At 43.4% G+C, this 20,800-nt stretch overlaps 1 protein-coding gene across 2 annotated transcripts in view; it reads right to left on the reverse strand.

Moving 5' to 3' along the window:
- Nucleotides 1-20,800, reverse strand: part of CDH4 (cadherin 4) — a 431,673-nt gene that overhangs the window by 73,542 nt on the left and 337,331 nt on the right. For both annotated transcript variants that reach the window (XM_065645553.1, XM_065645552.1), the window contains exons 5-6: nt 20,596-20,751; nt 12,639-12,783 (exon numbers count right to left, since the gene is read on the reverse strand). In XM_065645553.1, the coding sequence (XP_065501625.1) occupies nt 12,639-12,783; nt 20,596-20,751 (301 nt within the window). The remainder of the gene's footprint in view (nt 1-12,638; nt 12,784-20,595; nt 20,752-20,800) is intronic.

Below are 20,800 nucleotides of genomic sequence, written 5' to 3' on the forward strand. Positions count from 1 at the left end.
ATGAGGATATCTATGATTAACTTCTAATTCTTTCAGTGATTTTAAGTTTTAGGGCAGCATTTTTTTGTCCCGCAATTTCATATTGATTCTCAAAGGAGATTTTTTCCATCCAATCACTGCATTCACATGCATGCAGAAGTAGAGTTTAATAGTGGAAAGCCCATCAGACTTCTCAGCAGCTTCAGGAGGACCCTATCAACACACCCATGCCCAGTGCAGAAAGCAACTCCCTGCAGCCTCCAGCTCTTGGAGAAACATCCACCTTTCCAGCCCCTTCTGGAGAAAAGAACCAAACAAACATTTCCGCAGAGCAAATGGAACAGCTGCTGCCCAGCAGGACAGAAAATCAATGAATTGGTATGTGTGGCCAGTGATGTATGGAATCATTGGTTTGTTTCTTGCTAATCACCAGTGTCTTCATTTGCCTTGCAAAAAACAATCCCTACTTTCTAGATACTGTTGGGAGTGCACTGATGCACTGATGGGCTCATTATCACTGGAGTTTGGCAGCAGGGTGTTTTGCTAAAGTGGGAAATTATCATTATGAGGGTAAAAGATGTTACTTGATTGGATGGACTCCTGCAGCTGCTTGGTCCTGTGACCCCCCAGAGCTCATAGGGCCCAGCTTTACGCTCGTTATATTGGTAGGAGAGAATGACTGAAAGGGCAGACACGTACTGCTTACAAAAAGCAATCTGCAACAGTGGATGAATGTAATGATACGAGACCTGAAAGGAGGAGTGGGAGGCAAAGAGAAACAGTGAAACCAGACATAACTTCGTTTAGCGACCATCAAAACCCAACAGCATTAACGGAAAGAGGGAAGGTACTGCTCGAACACTGCTCATTCGGGAACCCTGAACAGGATGAACCAACTTATGAGCCTGCTATGCTGGTGGAGATGCAAAGCGGTCCCAACAAGAACCCGAGCTGATTCACAATGGAGCAATGGACTGTTTTCCAAAACGAGATGACTCTGTTCTGCCCACTTGGTTAGATGCGAGCCCCCGGCCAACCGGAGGACGTGTGGCTACATCAGCGCTGCATCGTGTCTCATCTCATAAGCCCAGATCTCCGGTTTGAATCACAAAGCTCCCAAGCTTCCAGCTCAGAGAAAGCAGAGAGCGGCAGAGCTTGCATCTGTTTGCAGGAAGAGTTTAAAAACATATCCCATGCTCTAACGGGCAGATCTACCAATGGCTGCAGCATGCTCCAATTTTGTACCCCAGCCAAGTGCCTTTAAGCCACTCAGTGCCCAGGCAATCGCCCCAGTATCTTCCCCAACTTTGGGAAAACAACATTTCTCAGTATTAGCAATAAGTGGCCTCATAAGTTTGTATTTTTGCACTGTGGAAAGTGCTTTGCTGATCTCCTTCCATCTGGCTCAATCAGGCTCTTTTTGTTCTCTGTGGTGATATATATCCCTGTGAGTTTTCTTAGTTCAATAAGAATTATAGATTAAAAAATAAATGAATCTGTAAAGCAAATTCTAATGATGAATACATTCCTATCTTTCTGCAATAATCCTGATGCATATTTGTGAAATGAAAACAAACTATTCAACAACTTTAACATTTTTCCGATCAATAAACTTCAGGAGAGGGAAAGAACACTAAATTGAAACAAGGCTGTGCAAGCAATGAATTGTCTCCTTTCTTTTCAAGCATTCTTTTTTTTTGCTCTTTTGCAAAACCAGTTATCATGAGACAACTGATACAAATAAAGAAGCCATCCCTTAGATAAGTACAGGGGAAACGTACAGAAGAAATGTAAATAGGAAATATGCTGAATGGGATGTTTGATTTGGAATTTATGTTATCTTAATACATTCTACACTGAAAATATCTCTGAACAGAAAGTCAAAATGTGGGGCTAATGAAAACAGAAGTGGAAGAGGAAAATGGAATCTATTTTAGGATGTGTGCAGTCTTAGGACTTATTCCAATAAACAGGTGGCATTTCATGATTCACTTCCAGTGCAAGAGACAGCTCAGAAAGGGACGTTATTTGGGCCACTCAGTTCAGACGAGAGCACCTGCAGTTCTGGTCCCTCCTCATCTGGGATCTGTCACCTGAACCATGGTTTCCAAAATAAACCAGGGCACGTGGGAGATGGTGGGTCCCCAGTTTGGCAGGGGAACCCACCAGGCTGCTGCTGCGGTGGGCATGGGGTGAGCTGACAGCAGCTATACTGGGGATGGAGTCTATAGCAGGTCTCCTGCGCTCTTTGCCTGACCTTTTTGCTTTTTTTCTGCAGTGTAGCATTGGACTGATCACATCTGCTCTAGAAAAAAAGGACTATTTCAACAGCGTTTGACCTACATCCCCATAAAGGGAGATGGGGCTGGACAAATGTCTCTAAAGTCATGAACTGCGCACCAGGGAGCTGTATTTCAAGAGGCAATCTGCTCCCTATCTCATATCTTTAATTTCGATTATGAAACCCAACCGCAGAGAAAATAAAGAGAGGAACTCGGCATTAATTACTAACTTCTAACTTAATAAAGCATCCTCTGCAAAGGGCCCTGTGTGGCTGCAGCACTCGGCAGCGCATGCTGGAAATGCAGCAGCCGCTTCCCTCCCCGGCTCCCCGGGGCTGTTCTGACCGCAGTCTGCTGGAAACCGGCTGCAAATTGCTCCTTCCCCTCTGCCGGCTGGATGGCGGCTGGTATGCCCGTTCCCGTTCTATGCACACACATTTCCCACCCGGCAACGTCGACCCAAGAATAAGAGCGTGACGGCAACTCTTGCTTCCCGCTCCCAGGGGATCCGCTGGTGTAACCCACACTCGCCATCTACGTTTCACTCTGTTTTCTGTACATTCAGTCTGTCTGTAAGCAAGACCTGTCCTCTAGATACCCGTGTGCTGCAGTGAATGACATAAACATATATCCATGCACACACATATTCAATAGAGTGATGTGGATATATACTGCTGCAGCGTCTAACATCTTCTGGGGCCTATATAAAGTCTCCTGCTATAGTAAGATGGCTGGTGATGATTTACCTGCTATAAAAGTAAATAATGCCACGTTTCTGTGTCCTATGCACGGGGATATATTTTAATATACTTCATATTAAAATAAAGGAAATACATACCCATATCCAGCCCCCACTACTACACAAATTAGGCAAATAAACAGTGGCAGACCGCACAGTTCTTGAGCTCTCGGGGCCTGAGGCTGGTATTGTTAAGGCTGAAGTGGAAAAGCGCAGACTGCCCCAGCCAGCCTGCACAACGCGTGTGCGCGTTCTGTGGAAATCAAAGTATTAACCGCGCCATCTTTAAATCCCTGCACCCTGTCAAAGCAGAGAAATGCTGGGAAAACTCCTCCAAGTCACACTCAAGACCCCCACACCGCACTCTCCCATTTTTGGGTCAGACCCTGCCAGCGGTGACGGAGATATGAGAGGCGTAAAAATGGAGCAAGAGGGACTTTATGCTTTCAGTGTGTGAGAGAAGCATTAGCTTTGTTTTTCTGCTCTGAAGGGCTTGCTCTCAACCCCATTGACAACATTAAATGAATGCATGAAGTGCTGAAACTCGGGAATTTGCTCCAGTGTGTCACATAACGAATACCCAGTGCAGACAGTATTTGATATAACTATATTAAACTACACACTTGGCCTGCTAACTCAGGTAAGTAACCTGTTGAAAGAGAAACATTTCTCATCTAATCAGGCACATGGTATGTTAAATGAAATACCTAACCTAGTACATCACGTCAATATTAAATCAAATTTGTTGCATGTTGAACAGCTCTTCCAAGAAGCAGATTGAATTATCATGCACAGCTAGTGATGACAAGATTACTGTGCATTAGCTTTCATTAACTAATGCGCCAAGTTCATATATCACCTGAGCTGAAATAAATGTATGGCATGACGACGAGGATCTACCAATAAAAGGCAAGACCTCAAGATGCTGCAACTTCACGATTCTTCTATTTCCCAGAGACTGCAATCTCCTAGACATTATTTTGTCAAATGAGATATTTTTGTTTCAATCTAACAATGGACAAGACACATGACAGAGACACTTGAAGGCACCCCTTACGGAAAATATTCCATTAGATTAATTAAGCTTTCTACAGGATAGGCAAAATAAAACCTTACAAAATCTGGGGGGATGGAAGCAAAGGGAGAGAATTTTTAACTGTATATTCAGTTTTGCTTATCAATTTTTAAATTAATTGCATCTGCTTGTGAAAGACTGCAAAAAAGATTTTGTTAGGTTCAAGATATCTCATTTAATCCATACATGTTAAGTAAAAAAAGAAAACAGGAAAGCTGCCCTGTGTACGTATAAGCAGATAAGCACACAATCAAACAAATGTCTTCCCCAAATCACTCTGGAATCTGAGAATCAGCTCAGTTCTTTCTAGTTCAGCAGGTCCCAACGCATGCCCAGGACTGCTAATTCACATCACGTTGTCTGCAATCTCTGCTCTCCCATCTATGCAACTTCATTTCTCCGTAGACTGAGATTTCACGGTTTTAAGGCATACAAACAATATCTTAGCACAGTTGTGCTCTCAAAGTCTTTGTTACAATTGCTTTATAATTACCATTTTTCCAAGCTGGTTTGATATCCATTAGTTAGATTTAATGTATGTTAAAAGAAAGACCTAATGGGCACTTATCAGGAATCCAAATAATAATAATAAAAAAAAAGAGATTAAAAACCCCTTCACTTTGCCCTTTATACCACATATCACTATAAAAATACACAACCCTCTCTGTCTACTTGTGACATAAACAGAAAAAGCTAAAACTTCATCCAGTTTTTACTGATAACGCCAATTCTCTATTCAGCTTTATCTTACAGTTTGTTTTTTAATGGCTGGTAAATGGTTGCAGAATCATTAAAGGTTGGTTAACCTTCTCAGTCTAATTTTGACCTACAAGATACTTAATTTAATCATTCCCCCATAGAAAAGGATTGAATCATTACTTGCAGACATGTGGTGATGGCCATATTACATTAGATCTTCATTAACTCAAGTTAATAATGGCTTTGTACTAATGGAAACCTCCCCTTACTCCTAATTCCCCCCCCGCCCCAAATTGGAGAGCTCACTTAGTGAATACTCTGCATCCGATGCTAGACATAAGACTAATTGTTGATGGGAAGACGAAATACTGAAAAGCAGGATAAAATGCACAACATTTCCTACTTTTTTTTTTTTTTTCCGAAGAGTGTCCTGATATCAGTTTTCTTCCCCACAGAGCATGGGAATCTCATGCCCTCCTCCCAGTAGGAACACTTCACCCTTCAAGTGATTTCATCCATTGCAATGAGGTCTCAGGAACAGAAGGACAGCACACTAGAAGAGCCACCAGTGATCCCCAGTGAGTTTTACTGGCCCTAACTGGGGTACCAGTAGCAGTCGAAACAGCACAGCGAGATGCTCCTCGTGGGCGAATTTACCTTGCCAGGAAATATGAATCTGAGAATGGTATTTGGAGAACTGCTGTAGTGTTAAAGACTAAAACATCTCAGTGAACAAACTTGTATCCTCAAGTTAAAAAACCAGAAAGTATTCAATAGGTGATTTGAAGAACTTTCACATACTCATTGTTAAGGGTTTCAAATGAAAACTTGGGAGCCATTGATGAAAGGTGCTGAGTGGAGTTACACAGGTAAACAGGAACGTGTGCCAGACATCGAGTTGAAAGAAGTGCCTGAAACTCTACTGCAGATGTAATAAATTGCAAATATACTTAAAATAAACTGCATCCCACATGCTCTAGATAGAAAACTAAATAAAAACAGCACTTTCCTTCCAAATGACATTCCTTCAGTCATAACTGATAGCTACTGTCATTCTCTTTCACTATTACTTCTGTAATCGTTGGCAAATTTTGACCTTTCAAGCAGCTAACCTAATTCATAAAGGATGCCACTTCCTAATTAGCGGAGACATCGGATTCTCAGCTTCAAACAAGGCAAGAGTCAACCTAATGAGAATCAAGAGAGTGAGCAGGTCTGGAGAGATGACTGAGCAAGATGAAGAGACTGCTCTCACCTGGAACTGAAATAACACCTTCTTATTGTTAAAAATTAAGTATCTCAGGAGAGAAAAAGCACCGATGCAGCATATACATGGGCATGGCGAGACTGGAAGAGAACTTGGGTACAGCAGCCTGCAGCCTGCTGAGACCCTGCGTGCCGCAGAGAAATAATAGAAATAAAGTTTCAAGATGGGCAAAAGCAGATTCAGCCTCTGAGCAAATAGTTCTGACTGCATAAATTGATGAGCCTCGGCTCGGCTGAGCTCCTGCAGATGAATCCTCTCGATTCCCAGTGGCGAATTCAAAAACTGGAGAGAGCATGACTTAGGACAAGATATCCTGAACATCACCACTGACCTGTGCTCTCAAGTACGGGCAGGATTCATGCTTAACTGGAGACATGAGAAACTAGTGAAATCATGCGGACCCGGCTGCACAAAACCTCGGACTTAACACATTTTCCACGAGGCTTGAATCCAACCCTTGAATTCTAACAATATAATGTAACATTATAGACTACAAAGTAATTAATATAATATAATATAATATAATATAATACTATGTTATTTGTAACTGCTGGTTAAAAGGAGGCAGACAGTGGACTACTGCAGGGTTGTAACTCCCTTCTAGAATGGTCTCAGAACATGATTTCCAAAATTTTTTTCTTTACATCAACTTGACCATTTTTTCTGGAGGGAAAAACCATCAGTCTGGGGATTTGCATTTTTTTTTTTCTCACCTACAGTCCTATAATTCACTTCCTTGCTCTTGGGACTAGATGCTTCTGAAAAGGAAATTAAGAGAACAGATTTCATAACCACCCACCTCGAAACAAAATGGAAAGCACTACCACATGTGTTTGCAGAAAAACAATTTCTTACCTTACAATTGTGCTTGGCCGAGCAAAAGACCTTCAAAAAGAATATTGTGTATCCTAAGTCTGTGTGAGAGTCAGGCTGGATAAAGCCATTTTTAATAGCGTATGAAGCAGCACCTCCCCAAGCTGCAGAAGATGGCACTGATTTGATACACGTGCGATGAACCCAGAAGGAATGCGCCCAGCTTGGGATGAGCTCTGGGATGACTGGGAAAGCCTGTTGAGACCTACTCTGTCTCTTGAAGATTTTACCTTTACATGATGTCTCTGAAACACATGGCATTTGCATTATTATTTCCAGGGCTACCGGCAGAACGGGCACCCGGTACAGACCCCGACCTCCCCGTGTCACATCTCCCCCAGCACCCGCATCAGCCCAGGACCATGAACCTGGTCAGGCGCTCTGCTGAATTCGAACCTTCCTACCAAGCTGGTAAAAGAATATTGAATGTTTTAATTATAAGCAGCACTAAGGAGCTTTTGGAATGGTGCATAATGGAAGAAAGGGTTTTCCACTCGGTGTCTTATTCACGTTAAAAAAAAAATGAAGTGTCTTCCCTTCAGATACCAGGCACTGCTGCTTTCTTTTCCTCTCCTGCCACCCAGCAACAGCCGCTGGTTCCCTCGCTGCAAGAACGACCTGCAGGACACCAGGAATCTCCTTGTGAACTGTACTATCAGGTTGGAGAAGAGGAAGGAGCCAGAAATGCAGATTCCAAATTCTCCACATGAATATATGTATACACAAATGCAACTATATGCCTTAAAAGATTAATTTCAGAAGCCTTAAATTGCAGTTTAATTTGAAAACTAATTCAGCCTCATAATTGGCTTTCTGTTCAAATCACTGAGGCTAAAGATTTAAATTCTTAATATTCAGATGACTTTCAAGTTTCTGGCCCCATCTGTGCATTAGTCCATGGTGTTAATCTCTGAGGGAATCTCTGCTGGCATAGAAATAAAATAAACAAACTGGGACACTAGCAGAATAATCGGCTTTTAAAATCCTTGGGTTTTTTTTTATATACTGCTTATTTTTATGAGATTGTTTTTAACTCAATTTGCCACATATAGATTTGGCTCCCAGCTATTAATATTTCATTTTTCACGTGGCATGCTGTCAACGATTATTTTATCAGACTTCCATGAAATCAGGAGGAGATAGGGAAATTTTAAATTACAACTTTCCTCATGTAAGAAATACTAATATTCCTTTATTTTGGAGGACTGTCCATACTCAGCGCTCCTTCGCACCATTCCCAGGGAGAACTATCCTGCCTACACAACACCACGAGAAAGAAGCAGCTGGATCAAACTCTAGTTTAAGAGAAAACACCTGAAGTTTCACTATTGACTTGAAAGGGACCAAGATGTATCCAGAGAGTTAGTGAAGTGGAAAGGATGACTGGGAATGGAAAAGGCCAGTCTGACAGGAACAAATTGTTTTGGAGAGATGTGTTAATTTTTGACAATCTTTCTGTTAAAAAAAAAATAGATACAACCTTGAGCAAAGCACTCGAGTTGCTGCGGAGCATTTCACATTGACCTTTTCAGAACTGAACGCTTCAGTTAAGTAAGACATCCACATCCTACCGTAAGGTACATTTTGTGGTGGTTATATCAAAACTAAGCTTCTGCAGTGATCGAAATAATCCTTCTCCCTCACAATTCTGTTCCGTGATTAAACTCCCTTTATTTTTTTTCTTTTACATTTAAGCATTTTCATTCTATCTTATCGAGCAATTTTTGGTTTTTTGGAAACTGTAGGATTTCTTTTGAAACAGCACTCCCCACGGACACCCGTGGGATGCACAAAGGCTGGGCTCATCGCAGTTGCTGTTGTACAGGGGGAAAACCCCACCCTAAAGCCCAGCTCCTCTCTGGTTTAAGGTGGTGGATTTTGCATAGATTTTTCTCAGATGTGGGCTGTGAAAGGGCAGCAGAGCCCTCGCAGGGCGGGCAGCGTTGGGCGGCAAAGCTCTGCAGCCCATCCCGCTTTATCAGCGCCTGGAAGGCAACTTCTGCAGCTCTGGGAGAACTTTGCTTATTAAGGCTGCCAGAGGGACCAGGGGAATTTCAGCTCGAGCTTGCAGCTGCATTTTTAAAACTTGGCTGTGTTCTTCGTGTAGAGGCAGAGTTCAAAGAGGCAGAACATTATTTGATATGAGTAAAACACGGTCTTTTAAGATACACTTTCAAAAAGCGGTGCGTTAAATCAAAACAGCTCGTGGAGGGGGAGAGAAAGGAAGAAAGATGGTCCCGTGGAAAAGAAAATCCTGCATCACTATTGCCGTTCTGCATTTACACATTCAAATTGTCCGGCTGCATGACCTTAGGCTAGATAAACAAAAAAATGCATTAAAATGTTTTTCAGAGAGTATCAGAAGAGGAAAAAGAAACGCAATGCAGTCTAAGACCCAGCACGCACTTAGGGATGTGAAGGGGCCAGGCTGTGGCACACGTGTTCACTACAGAGAACTTCACACGAATGAGCTCCTGATTTCAAGAACACTATGCTACACTGTGAGACACTATTTCAATTAAGCTATTATAATCTTAACCAGCAACAACAACCTATTATAATTAATAATACTTGATGATTACTTTTCCATTCCTGTCAAGCGCTGCTTCAAGGTGACTCGCACACCGCAGAGAGCACACGCTCCTCGGAACCCCGGCAGCCTGAGTGCTCTGCAGTCTGGGAAGCCCCTTCACTTGAACCCCATCAGCCTGTCTCTAATGACTCTCTTCACATTCCTGCCAATTTTTCCAGCTCTTGGACAATCTCCTTTTAAAGGATATTTATATTTTAGGCTAAAGCAAAGTTGCTTCTTCCACGGGAGGCTAAGTGCCCAGCAGTATCACACTGTGGGTTGGAGCACACATCCTTCCCACGTTCCCATTTTCTGGGTTCGCTCTACCTCCTTTTGGCTTATTCACTGCAGAGTCGGTCGGTCACATCTTACTTGGCCGCCCTCCATCCCCTGCCACGGCCAGGCGCAATTTCAGCTGTCCCGCAGGGTTGGAGAGGAGGCGCGGTGCTCCCTTCCAGCTCGCTGCATCCCGGCTGCTGGGAGGAGACGTGGTGCAGCATCCTCTGCAGGCACATCCCAGCCTGCGCCCCGGACACCGTCGCTTCGTCCTGCACCCCAGGGTGTCCAGTGGCAGCTCTGCAGGGACCTTTCCTGGTCCCTTTGAATGGGATCTGCTCCGCTGAACCTGCAAAGTCTTATGGGGGCTCTCCCTGCAGCTCAAGGTCACTGTGCCCTGTGCTCAACAGCATATTTTTGACGGTTTTGCTCTGCAAAATTTCCACGGGTAGAGCTTGAGCTCCATATGTCTTTTTTTTTTTTTTTTTTTTTTAAATTTTTAATCTGGGCAAAATTCCTACTGACTTGAAACAGTCATCGGCTGCTCACACCAGCTGCCCTCAGAGTCAGCATTTATTTGGGATATTCTAATACTCTCGCTACTTTTCTCATAAGAGGTGTGCAGAATTATTAAGAACATTGCAGATACTGTGGTAATCGAGTAAAACTGTATTTTCAATCACGGCCATTATAAATGGGCATATGGAAGATGTGAGAAACAACAATTGTACAGGATATCCAGGGAAGCATTTTCAGTCCTCAGGCACAGTTCAACAGCAATGACCAGTGGAAAATGAATGCTGAACTCCTGTAATATATAATAAGATTTTTTAGTTTGCTTGAAGCAAATCTGTACTTTAGACATGGATATACGCACATATGCATATATATATTTACAGATGCATATACATACACAACATACTGTTATATGAACACATTCTGCAGTTACCTCTAAGAGTGTGCAATGTCCTTCATTTGTTGACCATTGCCACAAATGATCTTGAATTCTGCCCACGTATTTTTTCCCTTGCGAAGGCTGGTGTGGTACCTCCTTAGTTATTGTGATATTCTGAAGCATCTTGAAGGATAAAAAAGTTTCCAAATCCCTGCAAGATCCATGCTTAGCTAAATACATCATCTAGACTTGTATCTACAGAAAACAGGGATTCGTAACTTTGAGGCAAAGGAGGAGCACGCAGACACCCACAGTAACTCTACGACCTCTCTATCACTTTCCCAAAGACACAACATAAGGTTTATTGCCAAGTACATGGAATGAGGACCTCAGATACCTAAATTCCCAGGAGGTTCTACAAAAGCAAAGAACAGAAGCTCAATACTAATATAAACCTTTAAAAGAATAATGATTAAACAGGACAGAGGGGAAAAAAAAACCCAACACATCAAAGACAAATGTAATTGCTTTTGAATAAAACCAGATTGCTTTCTACCTACCTGCCTTAAAGGCAAGCACTCCAGCCTGGGATACAGAATACCAAAAATCACTGGTAGAAGCAGAGGCACAAGTATTTTGTAGGCAAAGTTATCCTATTCTGATTTAATAGCTCAAAGGCTTATCTGGATTTCAGACAAGAAGAGGATGCAATTTACTGCTTGTTTGACGCAAATGAGCAGAGCCAGTTACAACATTTCGGAACGCTTTGAATATTGATCTGACCTAGAGTAAGATGTAAGAAATTTGATTTTCTATAGAAACGTTGTCTCAATTGTCAAACTTTGCTATGCCCCAAAGTGGCCTTCAAACAGAAGTGGGACAATCCTCCAGGAGGATGTCACGAGAGCCATCAGCTCAGGGACTTCTTGTGTCCCCCCTGCCAAGCAGAACCGGGATCCACACTTTGTCACCACCCAAAGCATCTCAGGAAGGGAGCTGTACCTATTCTTTCCTCAAAAATAATGTCATCTTCTATCCCCAGTACGTGTCACCCCAGCAGCCCGTTCCTCACAATGCTGAAAGACAATCAATCAGGACTGAGAATCACCTTCTTAAAAATAGTGGCCACCGGAGACTTCCCTATGACACCTCAGGCAGCGGAGAAGCCGTGATAAATGTTTGCTGACACAAAACAAAGTCACGCGGTGCTTAACCCTTCGGCTGGCAAACAACTGAGGATAAAATTTATCCTAGAAAAATCGCCCTCTGATTTCAAGAGACTTCCAATTGTACTGGTGACACTTTTTACAGTATAATTTCTGTTTAAAAAACTAATACACTCATATTAGTTATGCTCAGGAATAAGCTAAAATAACCCTGCTACCATATTGGAAACTGCACAGTTACACCACACTTAAATAATGAATCAACAATATAGTTGAAAACATGAAAGCCCCTTATAACTGTGACTTTTTAAGCATATAAACATGTTCAAATAAAAATAATCACTTGTATTCTGTGTACAGCTTACACCGTCACTAATTTTTCACCCATAAACTTTCTGAAGCTCTGCTTCAGGTTTTTCCCCATTTCACCCTCTGTAAGAAAAGTCTATGGGGACGGAGGACGGGCCAGCAATTTCAGTGGGAATATTCTCACTTCAATAGGTTTGCATGAGGCTCCAAATAAGAAAGTATTTTCTTCACACCTTGGGACACAGACTACATTGGAGTCTGACTGGGAGCCAGATATTGAGTTGGCAAATGACTGGATTAAATATCAAGGAGTCAGATATTCATTTGCACCCTCTCTGCATCCAGAGATAGCAGCCAGATTGTTCTCACCTCCATCAGTCTTCAACAAAGCGCCAGCAACAGCAAACCTGTCCTACACTCCCCCTATTTCAAGAAGAGGCAAAGCCACCGCGTCAGATTGATGTTTGAAAGGTGGTGATAACTTTAAGACTTTTTTCCAACGGTACCTGGTTTAGAGCCTTCATCAACAGATCCATTATAGACTTGGTTTATAAACTCCGGTCTGTTGTCATTCATATCAATCACATAGATGTAAAGGTCAATAGGATTCTCCACCTTGTTTCCATTCATATCCACCGCATGAGCCCGGAGCTGGGAATAAGCACAATAAAAGCATAATATCAGCAATTGGATTTGTTGCAGAATGAGAGACCATGTTTTGTGAGAATTGACTTCACCTCATAAATACTTTCTCAAAATTGAACTGAGCGGGCATCTAATTCCAGCAGAAAGCAGTGACGTGGTTTCCATCTAGACTCCACACACAGACAGTTTTTCAAGGCTTAACATAATATTGAAAGAATATTTCAAAATAGCAACTGTCAGTGGAAACACTTTAACTCTGGTGTAGTGATGTTATCTCCTTCACTGCTAACAGACCACTATTTTAATTTTTAAGATGTGGTGAACCTTGCCTGACGATCTGAAAAGCAAATTTTGCTTAGTTCCAAGCACACTGAGGAAATGAGTTTGACTTAAGAGGTTTCTTCTGGGAACCTTCAGCCTTTCACACCCACAATAACAGGGATTAATAAGCGAAGATATTTCAGAATGACATTAGTATTGTTTATTCTTTGTTCAGTCATGGTCTCTAGGAACAGCAATAGCTACCAACCCCATTGCTTTAAGCACCAAAAGACATAAAGAAAGTCCCTTTCCTTCAAATGATGGGAGCCCCCGTGACATTAAGAATGAAATATTTTTCTCAGGCTTGACTAAAATATCCAATGGTGAAGCATTACAATAACCAGAGCCACAGTGTTGAGTCCTCAGTTAAACTGAAACCACGGCTCTATCTTATTAGTAATAACCATCAGTAATAATGCTCGAGAACAAGAGCATCTGTTTTCTGAACAAAAGGGACAGATACAGCATGTCAAAGTGAGTAATTAATAAAACAAAGCAATCAACAATAGTCTGGAACAATCAGTAATCAGGTGAAAAAAATGGATAGCTCTCTCATTAAAGGGAACAGATGGCTACTCTAACTGGCGTGTGCGCTGAGCGGAGCTGCCGGTGTTGGAAAAAAAAGATAAAAAATAGAGACAAGCGAGGAAAGGGCTGCTCGGCCCCTGCCGATGGCTGGGGGCAAGTGCTGCAGACCCCATTTGTCACCCTTCTTCATTTCGGCACCGGGAAGCACTGCTGAACCCCCACGGAAACGGGGGCTGGTGCTCAGGAGGGCTGCGGGACACCCCGCGAGGCTGGCAGGGTGACGGACGGAGCCTTCAGAGGACGTTGGCTTGGTGCAAGGGCTGGGAGAGCAGGGCTGAGGGACCGGGACCTGCCCACCGCCCCGCAAGCACGTTGCCACACACCAGCTCGTGCCTTCAAAGGGATCGAGAGCTCTGGTCCCCCCCAGCAGCTCCCCAGGCCATAGGGATGCTGCCGGGAGCCGGAGCTCTGGTGCCAAGGAGGTCTTGAGCTCCTCTGATGCATGACAAATAAATGTGCTAATTGCATTAGCGCCAGCTTCCGTCTTTAGCTCTCGCTGTGCCGTGATTGATGCGGCTTTCTCCTTCATGTACGGTGTTCAGAAGTCCAGAGCTTAACAAAAGAAACCACACGCTATTAAGATGGGCTGGATTAACATTTAATCAAGCAAAGAGAACAAACTGCCATGTGAAATGAGCTGGGAGAAAAACATTTTTTTAAAGGAAGTTAAGCAGCCCTTTTCCTTTAAAGAGTGAAGAAATGTGGCTTTGTTTGCAACATAGGATGTACCATTTGTATTGCACGACTTGTAATGCTCTAAATATCTGCATTTCTTGCCTGCATACAAACCGCTTTGACTCCCACCTGTTGAGCCATCCTTCATCACGTCAGACGTGGCAATTCAATAACTTTACCAGTCAGAGGTCAGACTGCCTTTGAAAAAAAAGTAATTCGGAGCTAAAATTAAAGTTATTATCTTCAAACTGAGGCAGCACTGGGCTCTCTTGCTGCATTTCCAGCAGCAGAAACGGTTCCATTCAGAGATAAAGCAGAGAGCAAAGCTGGTATCTTCCCTCTCAGATCTGACTCTCTCCCCGCAAATTTTTAATTACATTTGATAGCTTTTGTTTGAAATCTCCAGGAGTAAGAGATTTCTCAGCAATGCACATCTATCTGCTTGTTGCACTCACTAAGCACATGTACCCATGAAAGCGTTACCTCTTGCACTCAAGGAAAAAAAAATATTCAATAAGCAAGACTGCAGAAATCTCATCAAAGCTGTGGTGACGTGCACAAGTGTCACCTGCGCCCGGCACCGGGGCTGAGCTCTGGGAGGGAAGACAGTGCCTGAGGGCACTGGTGCGGGCGCTGGTGTCCCAGCTAACAGCTTTTGGGTGGCCAGCACGGCACCCGCTGCCCAAGCCCAGCCCAGCAAACCCTGCGCCTCTGCGCCCCGGGATGTGCCGGTGTCTGGGTGTCCGTAGCTGCTCTTTGCTCCCAACGCAGCCGGTACTGCTGCCGGTACTGCCGCCCTTCTGCACACTCCTCTGCTCGTTCCTGCTCCTCTTTTGCCTCACTCCAATAAACTTTTTTTTTTTTTTTCTTTTTCCTCTTGGGCTTGCTTGAATTCTTTTAACAATTCTCATGTGCCGATGCCTCCGCATCCTTCTCCAACACGTTGCTCCTCCATGGTCAGTGCCAGATGCAGCAGAGGGAAACGAGAGGCTGAATCTTGGCTCGGTGGGAGCTCCTCCTCGTCAGAGCCTGTTCCCGGAGGAGGGAGCAGAGGCAGGACGGACCCTCGTGGGGCAGTCTGTCCACTGAGAAACTAGTCCTATCTCCAAGGCAGAGCAGATACTACATTTCCTTCCCTTAATTCCTTCCTCCCTTACATTCCTGCCCTACTCTTTGCATTAAAGAGGCATCCTCAAGCTGGACAACACGTTTAGTTCTGGAGTCGTCCTTCAGGTGCGAGGCACAGTTAGAGTCTAACGCGGTGCTCCAGGGCTCAGGCTGCCAACTGCTCCTGCCTGGGACCAAGAGGGTGTTTGGTGGTAGAATCACGGGTGGGATGGAAAGCAGACACATGCGAGTGCTTTGTGGCACTGAGCAAGGCACAAAAGGTGACAGCTGTGCTCCACCAGACACACACGTCATTTAGAGCTGGAAAAACCACCCCTGAAAAAGGCTGGTGAGACCAACCTGGGCCACGGGACAAATTCCAGACATGGGTCATGCATGAGTATTCAAGCTGGTGTCTAGCTGCAGACACAGTTAAGAAACATTTATAAAGTTGGTCTGAAATACTTACATTGTCCCCAAGAGGGAGAACATGACAAGAGTAGAGAAGGAATAAATAATATCGAATGCAGTACCTTGCAGAGGATTCTGAAAAATTAATACAGGTCCCAGCTAATCTTGAGCTGGTGTATCGCTCTGCTGTACACCAGCCAAGCTGGCTCGATATTCTTTAACAAATATTGCTTAAAAGTATGACAACCATTCCTATCATATTCAGCAGCAGCTACCACAAGTCTCTGAGGTTTTTCTACTGACAGTTTCCAGTGTAAATGTAGCTGTTGGCATACAAATGATTCAGTATCATGATTATTGATTACACTGGAGGCTGGTGGTATCTGAAGGTAGTTAGTCAAAGTCAACACAGTGAATTGTGTTAAATATGACTATTACTTATGCACTAATACCACTAATACAAATATACATTATCAATCAGTGACAGAGCCTTAAAGCAATAAGCATACAACGTCATGCCTAATTTGTGTGCTCTTAATTGTGATTAAAAGTTCAAATTAGAGTACTGTGACACAAATGGCTAGCATTACTCATTAGAACTTGGTTCAAAATATTGGAATTAGCTCTTGTATCCCTTAATTTCCAATAATTTTTTGTCTCTTTGTACTTCAAATAACTCCTTTTCAGACTATAATCCACCTGTTCTGCTCCAGCCATTTCTGAGACAGTATTTCATCAATCTGATGCTGAAGGAATACACATCTGGGACTAGCTTAGGACTTACTTCAAAGTTTCTCCATAATGCACATTACTTCAGTATCACAAGCAATTACTGCTTACTGACATGTTTATGTCGATGTCTTTTGAAAACACAGCTTGAAAAATGTCTTGGAAAACTAACCTGCCAATTTACTGTCCCTTGTACTTGCCAGGCCTAACTGCAGCTTGATATGAAATTGGTGTCTGGATCCGAAAAGACGCTCGGAGTCACTAATTCTGTCAGCCGCACAAATGGGACTTGGGTAACGCAGCTAAATAAGGGCAGGAGAACTCATGCATATTAAATATTATCACCTGCTGAAACTTGTTTGACATGCAATGAACATTGGGGCCATGAAGTTGATCAGACGGCTGGAGCACGTCTCCTATACGGAAAGGCTGAGAGAGTTGGGTTGTTCAGCCTGGAGGAGAGAAGGCTCCGGGGAGACCTAATACCAACCTTCCAGTACCTAAAGAGGACCTGCAGGAAAGCTGGAGAGAGACTTTTTAGAGGTGCATGTAGCGATAGGACGAGGGGTAATAGCTTTAAACTGAAAGAGGATAAATTTAAATTGGATATAAGGAATAAATTTGTCACCACGAGGGTGGGGAGGCCCTGGCACAGGCTGCCCAGAGAAGCTGTGGATGCCCCAGCCCTGAAAGGGTTCAAGGTCAGGTTGGACGGGGCTTTGAGCAACTGACCTAGTGGAAGGTGTCCTGCCCAGGGCAGGGGGGCTGGAGCTCGATCTTTAAGGTCCCTTCCAACCCAAACCACTCCATGATTCTACGGTTAAGGGCTGACTACAAGCTGAGAAGCACGAACACACGGCTGCCGCAGCGAGACGGCAGCAAGACGTGGGGAATGAGCTCGAGCTCGTGCTTGTGCTGGGAGTGTGGCCCGAGGCTGCGTCCCCAGACATGGACACCAGAGATGCTGGAGCGGCTCCCACAGCATCACTCAGCACAACACGTGCGTTTCTGCTCCGCGATGTGGTGTTGGTTAAGTGGCTGCAAAGCCCTTCTCATTTTTCTCTGCTCATTTTTTGCAGCTGACTCTGCGTCTGGGATGTCTGCAAGGTCCCTGGAGAACTGGTACTCCGGTTTGAAACGCAGACAAGAAAAGAGATGAGGCCAAAACGCAGCTGAACTTGCCATCACGACCACTGCCAGCTGTGCTGGGGGTTAATGCAGGAACGCCAGCACGCACCTGGGCAGCCAGAGTCCCAGAGGCACGTACCTTTCTGCATACATCAAACTTGGAATGATCCTCCCTAAAAGTTCAAGAACTATCTTGAAAATGTAGCTTTGCTACAGAACTCTCAATCTAATCAGAATAAATCTGTTTCACCTTAGGGAAAAAGGGAGATTTCATCAGACAAATGGCTTGCTAAACGTGGGGAGAGTTAAAACACTAGTATTTTAAAAATGGTAGTCCTGAAGCGATACAGATAATTATGCATAAGAAAATATGTGTTGAAAATGTGGGAGTTAATGAAACAGAACTCTTCGTATGTAGCCTCACAAACACTTGCAAATTATATATATATTTTTTTATAATTAGTTTTTAGATTACCTGGGAATGAAAACAGCAAGGACAACACTTGACAGTGACAGAGATGCTGAAAAGACGTCATTCTGTTTAGGGCTGCAGAAAACCTGAAGTTCTATAACTGCACCTGTCTTCAGCCAGAGCAGCAAGCCCGTATGGGACAAGAAGCCCATGTCCTACCAGGTAAAAAAGCCCAGAGACCAGGGATGGTGCCTCGCAGCTCCATCAACATCCTCCACCCCAGCTGTAGAGTTAAGCTACTAGTCTGAGCTAAAGAAAACTCTACAGCAGATGTCAAACCGATTTAAAGATGGCCAAACTCCACAGCTCATATCCAAGCCTACACCTCAGTGACTGCTCCTCCAGTGCTCGGTGTAAGCCCAGCTCCAAGTCTGTCTTCCCTTTCAATTAGAGTCTCAGCTAAATGAAGTGTCACAAACTCATCTGCTTCTCTGAAACTTGCAATAGCTGAGATTATCTTCCTTCTGGAAGCTGGTCTAATTTTTTCTAGTTTCTACGATTGTCCATTCCCACTGTAAGTTTCTGCACTAGTGTTTGGGTCATTGCTTTGTACACAGTGTATTTATAAATGTTTTGTAAAGGATTATTAAATGAACAATTGATGGTTCAATAAATCATGGGTCCATTACTATTGAGGCTGAAGGTTCTAAAGGTTGTTTACAGCCATGGCTTAAAATGTTCTCCATCACCTTCTACTGTTCCGCTAAGAAAGGTTTTCTGTCACTCACTATTGCTGTCTGTGAGGTCTCATAACATACTTCTCAGTTATTCACTCTCTATAAACTCCATCTTCCTGTAACCTTCAGAGTGTGAATACGCTTCTTTACATACGGATGTCGCTAGTTCAGTGTTTCCGTAAGGAACACAAAAGGCTGGAAATCCTGCACCGTGTATGAGGCAGAATTATCCAGTCACCTTTGCCAAGGCAAGAATTCAGTTTACTGAATTCACTGTAACCAGTAGGTTACAGGGGGCACATGATTTGTTATTATGGAGGACAAAATCTTTTTCATCTTATGTTTTTGATGGAGAGTGTCTGATAGTAGACATCACAGTGGCTCCATCAAAAGTGTTAACTTGTGTATTGTATTATTGACTACACTGTTATAATAACCTGGCATTTCTGAAACGATATCAACAACGCCGAGATGACACACACTCTATCTCCAATATTCCCTTTTCAAAACAACCTCTCTTCATATTTTCCTAGGCACAACAAACAAAATAATTGTTCTTGTTCACAGAAGATAAAATAATTTTCCTTCAGATCCTCTTTTACCCAGGGGAAATCTCATTTTCCACTCAACTAAAGAGGTAATCTGTTTTCTTTTTCCTTCTACCCCAGCCCAGAAGCTGTGTCAACATGGTTAACTGGCTACCTGATAAAGCTGACAGAATGTGCATCTCGGATGGTGCAGTTAGGGGTATGGTGTCAGTGGAAGTGACCCGTACCGTTTCGCTGACATTACAGCATCCCCTCGAACGGCTATTATGATGCTGATAGATGATACAGAGCAATCCATGAAACAACCTTTCACAGCCATTCCAGGAAAGAACTGGTGTGTAGACGCAGAAAGCGTTTGAAATTTTGCAAGGCTATCGTGCAAGGTGCAACGCTTTTTTTTTAGCAATTTGTGGGACTGTATCTGCTACGCAATTATGCTGTGCAATACAGGGGATAGGTTTTATATCAAAACATAATGGCCAATTACACTCTAAGTATTCTGCAGGTAGAGCATTTTATGAACTAGGATAGCGTGAGGCACCACTTTGAGTGTAATTAATCATAATTAATTTCCTCATATTTAATATTAATCTATCTGCATATTTAAAAACCTATCTGACACACCCCCACCATACTGCCTGAACATCTCCTAGTGATTTAAAATGAAAAACGACTATGCCAATTATTGCATGTTTAGCTGCAGTAATGATTCTTAAATGAGTAATTTCCCAAGACGTGCTAACGTAGCAATTGTCTTCTCCTGGTTTTGGGGTGTTCAGTCCCCACAAATTTGCATGGATTTAACAAGCAGCGTGAAGCTGCACCGCTTTAAACAAATGACTTGGACTTTGTGTCCCAAAACGACATCAGTTTAATGCTGCTTTGCATTAGTTTGGCTGATTTAGCAAGGGCACGTTACACTAAAGGAAAGCAAAACCAAAACCAGCATCTCCATACACACACTCAATTGCTCCCGAGACTTATGCTCTTAATTAAGCCGGAGCATCCCTGTGCAACCATCTCCCAGGTCCCTGCTGACGCGGGGAGCCAGTCTAAACTGGGAACTGGGCTCTGACTTTGAACAAAACCCCCAGTCTTCTCAAAGCTGCGTGTCCCTTCAAGCTTGTGAACCCAGATAAAACTCAAGCTGTTTTATACTTACATGGTAGGAAGCTCTTTCTTCTCTGTCCATCGGGCGAGTCACATACATCCTGCCAGACACAGGGTCAATGCTGAACACTTCCATCGGCGGCTGGTCGGCTCCCACTCCGGTGATGCTGTATCTGATATGGATCTCTTTGTCCTTATCGGAACGAATCTGAACAAAATAACAAAGACAGCAATCGATACGTTTTGGACAAAAGCCA

This window comes from Caloenas nicobarica, chromosome 15 (assembly GCF_036013445.1).
Source record: "Caloenas nicobarica isolate bCalNic1 chromosome 15, bCalNic1.hap1, whole genome shotgun sequence".
Lineage (NCBI taxonomy): Eukaryota > Metazoa > Chordata > Aves > Columbiformes > Columbidae > Caloenas > Caloenas nicobarica.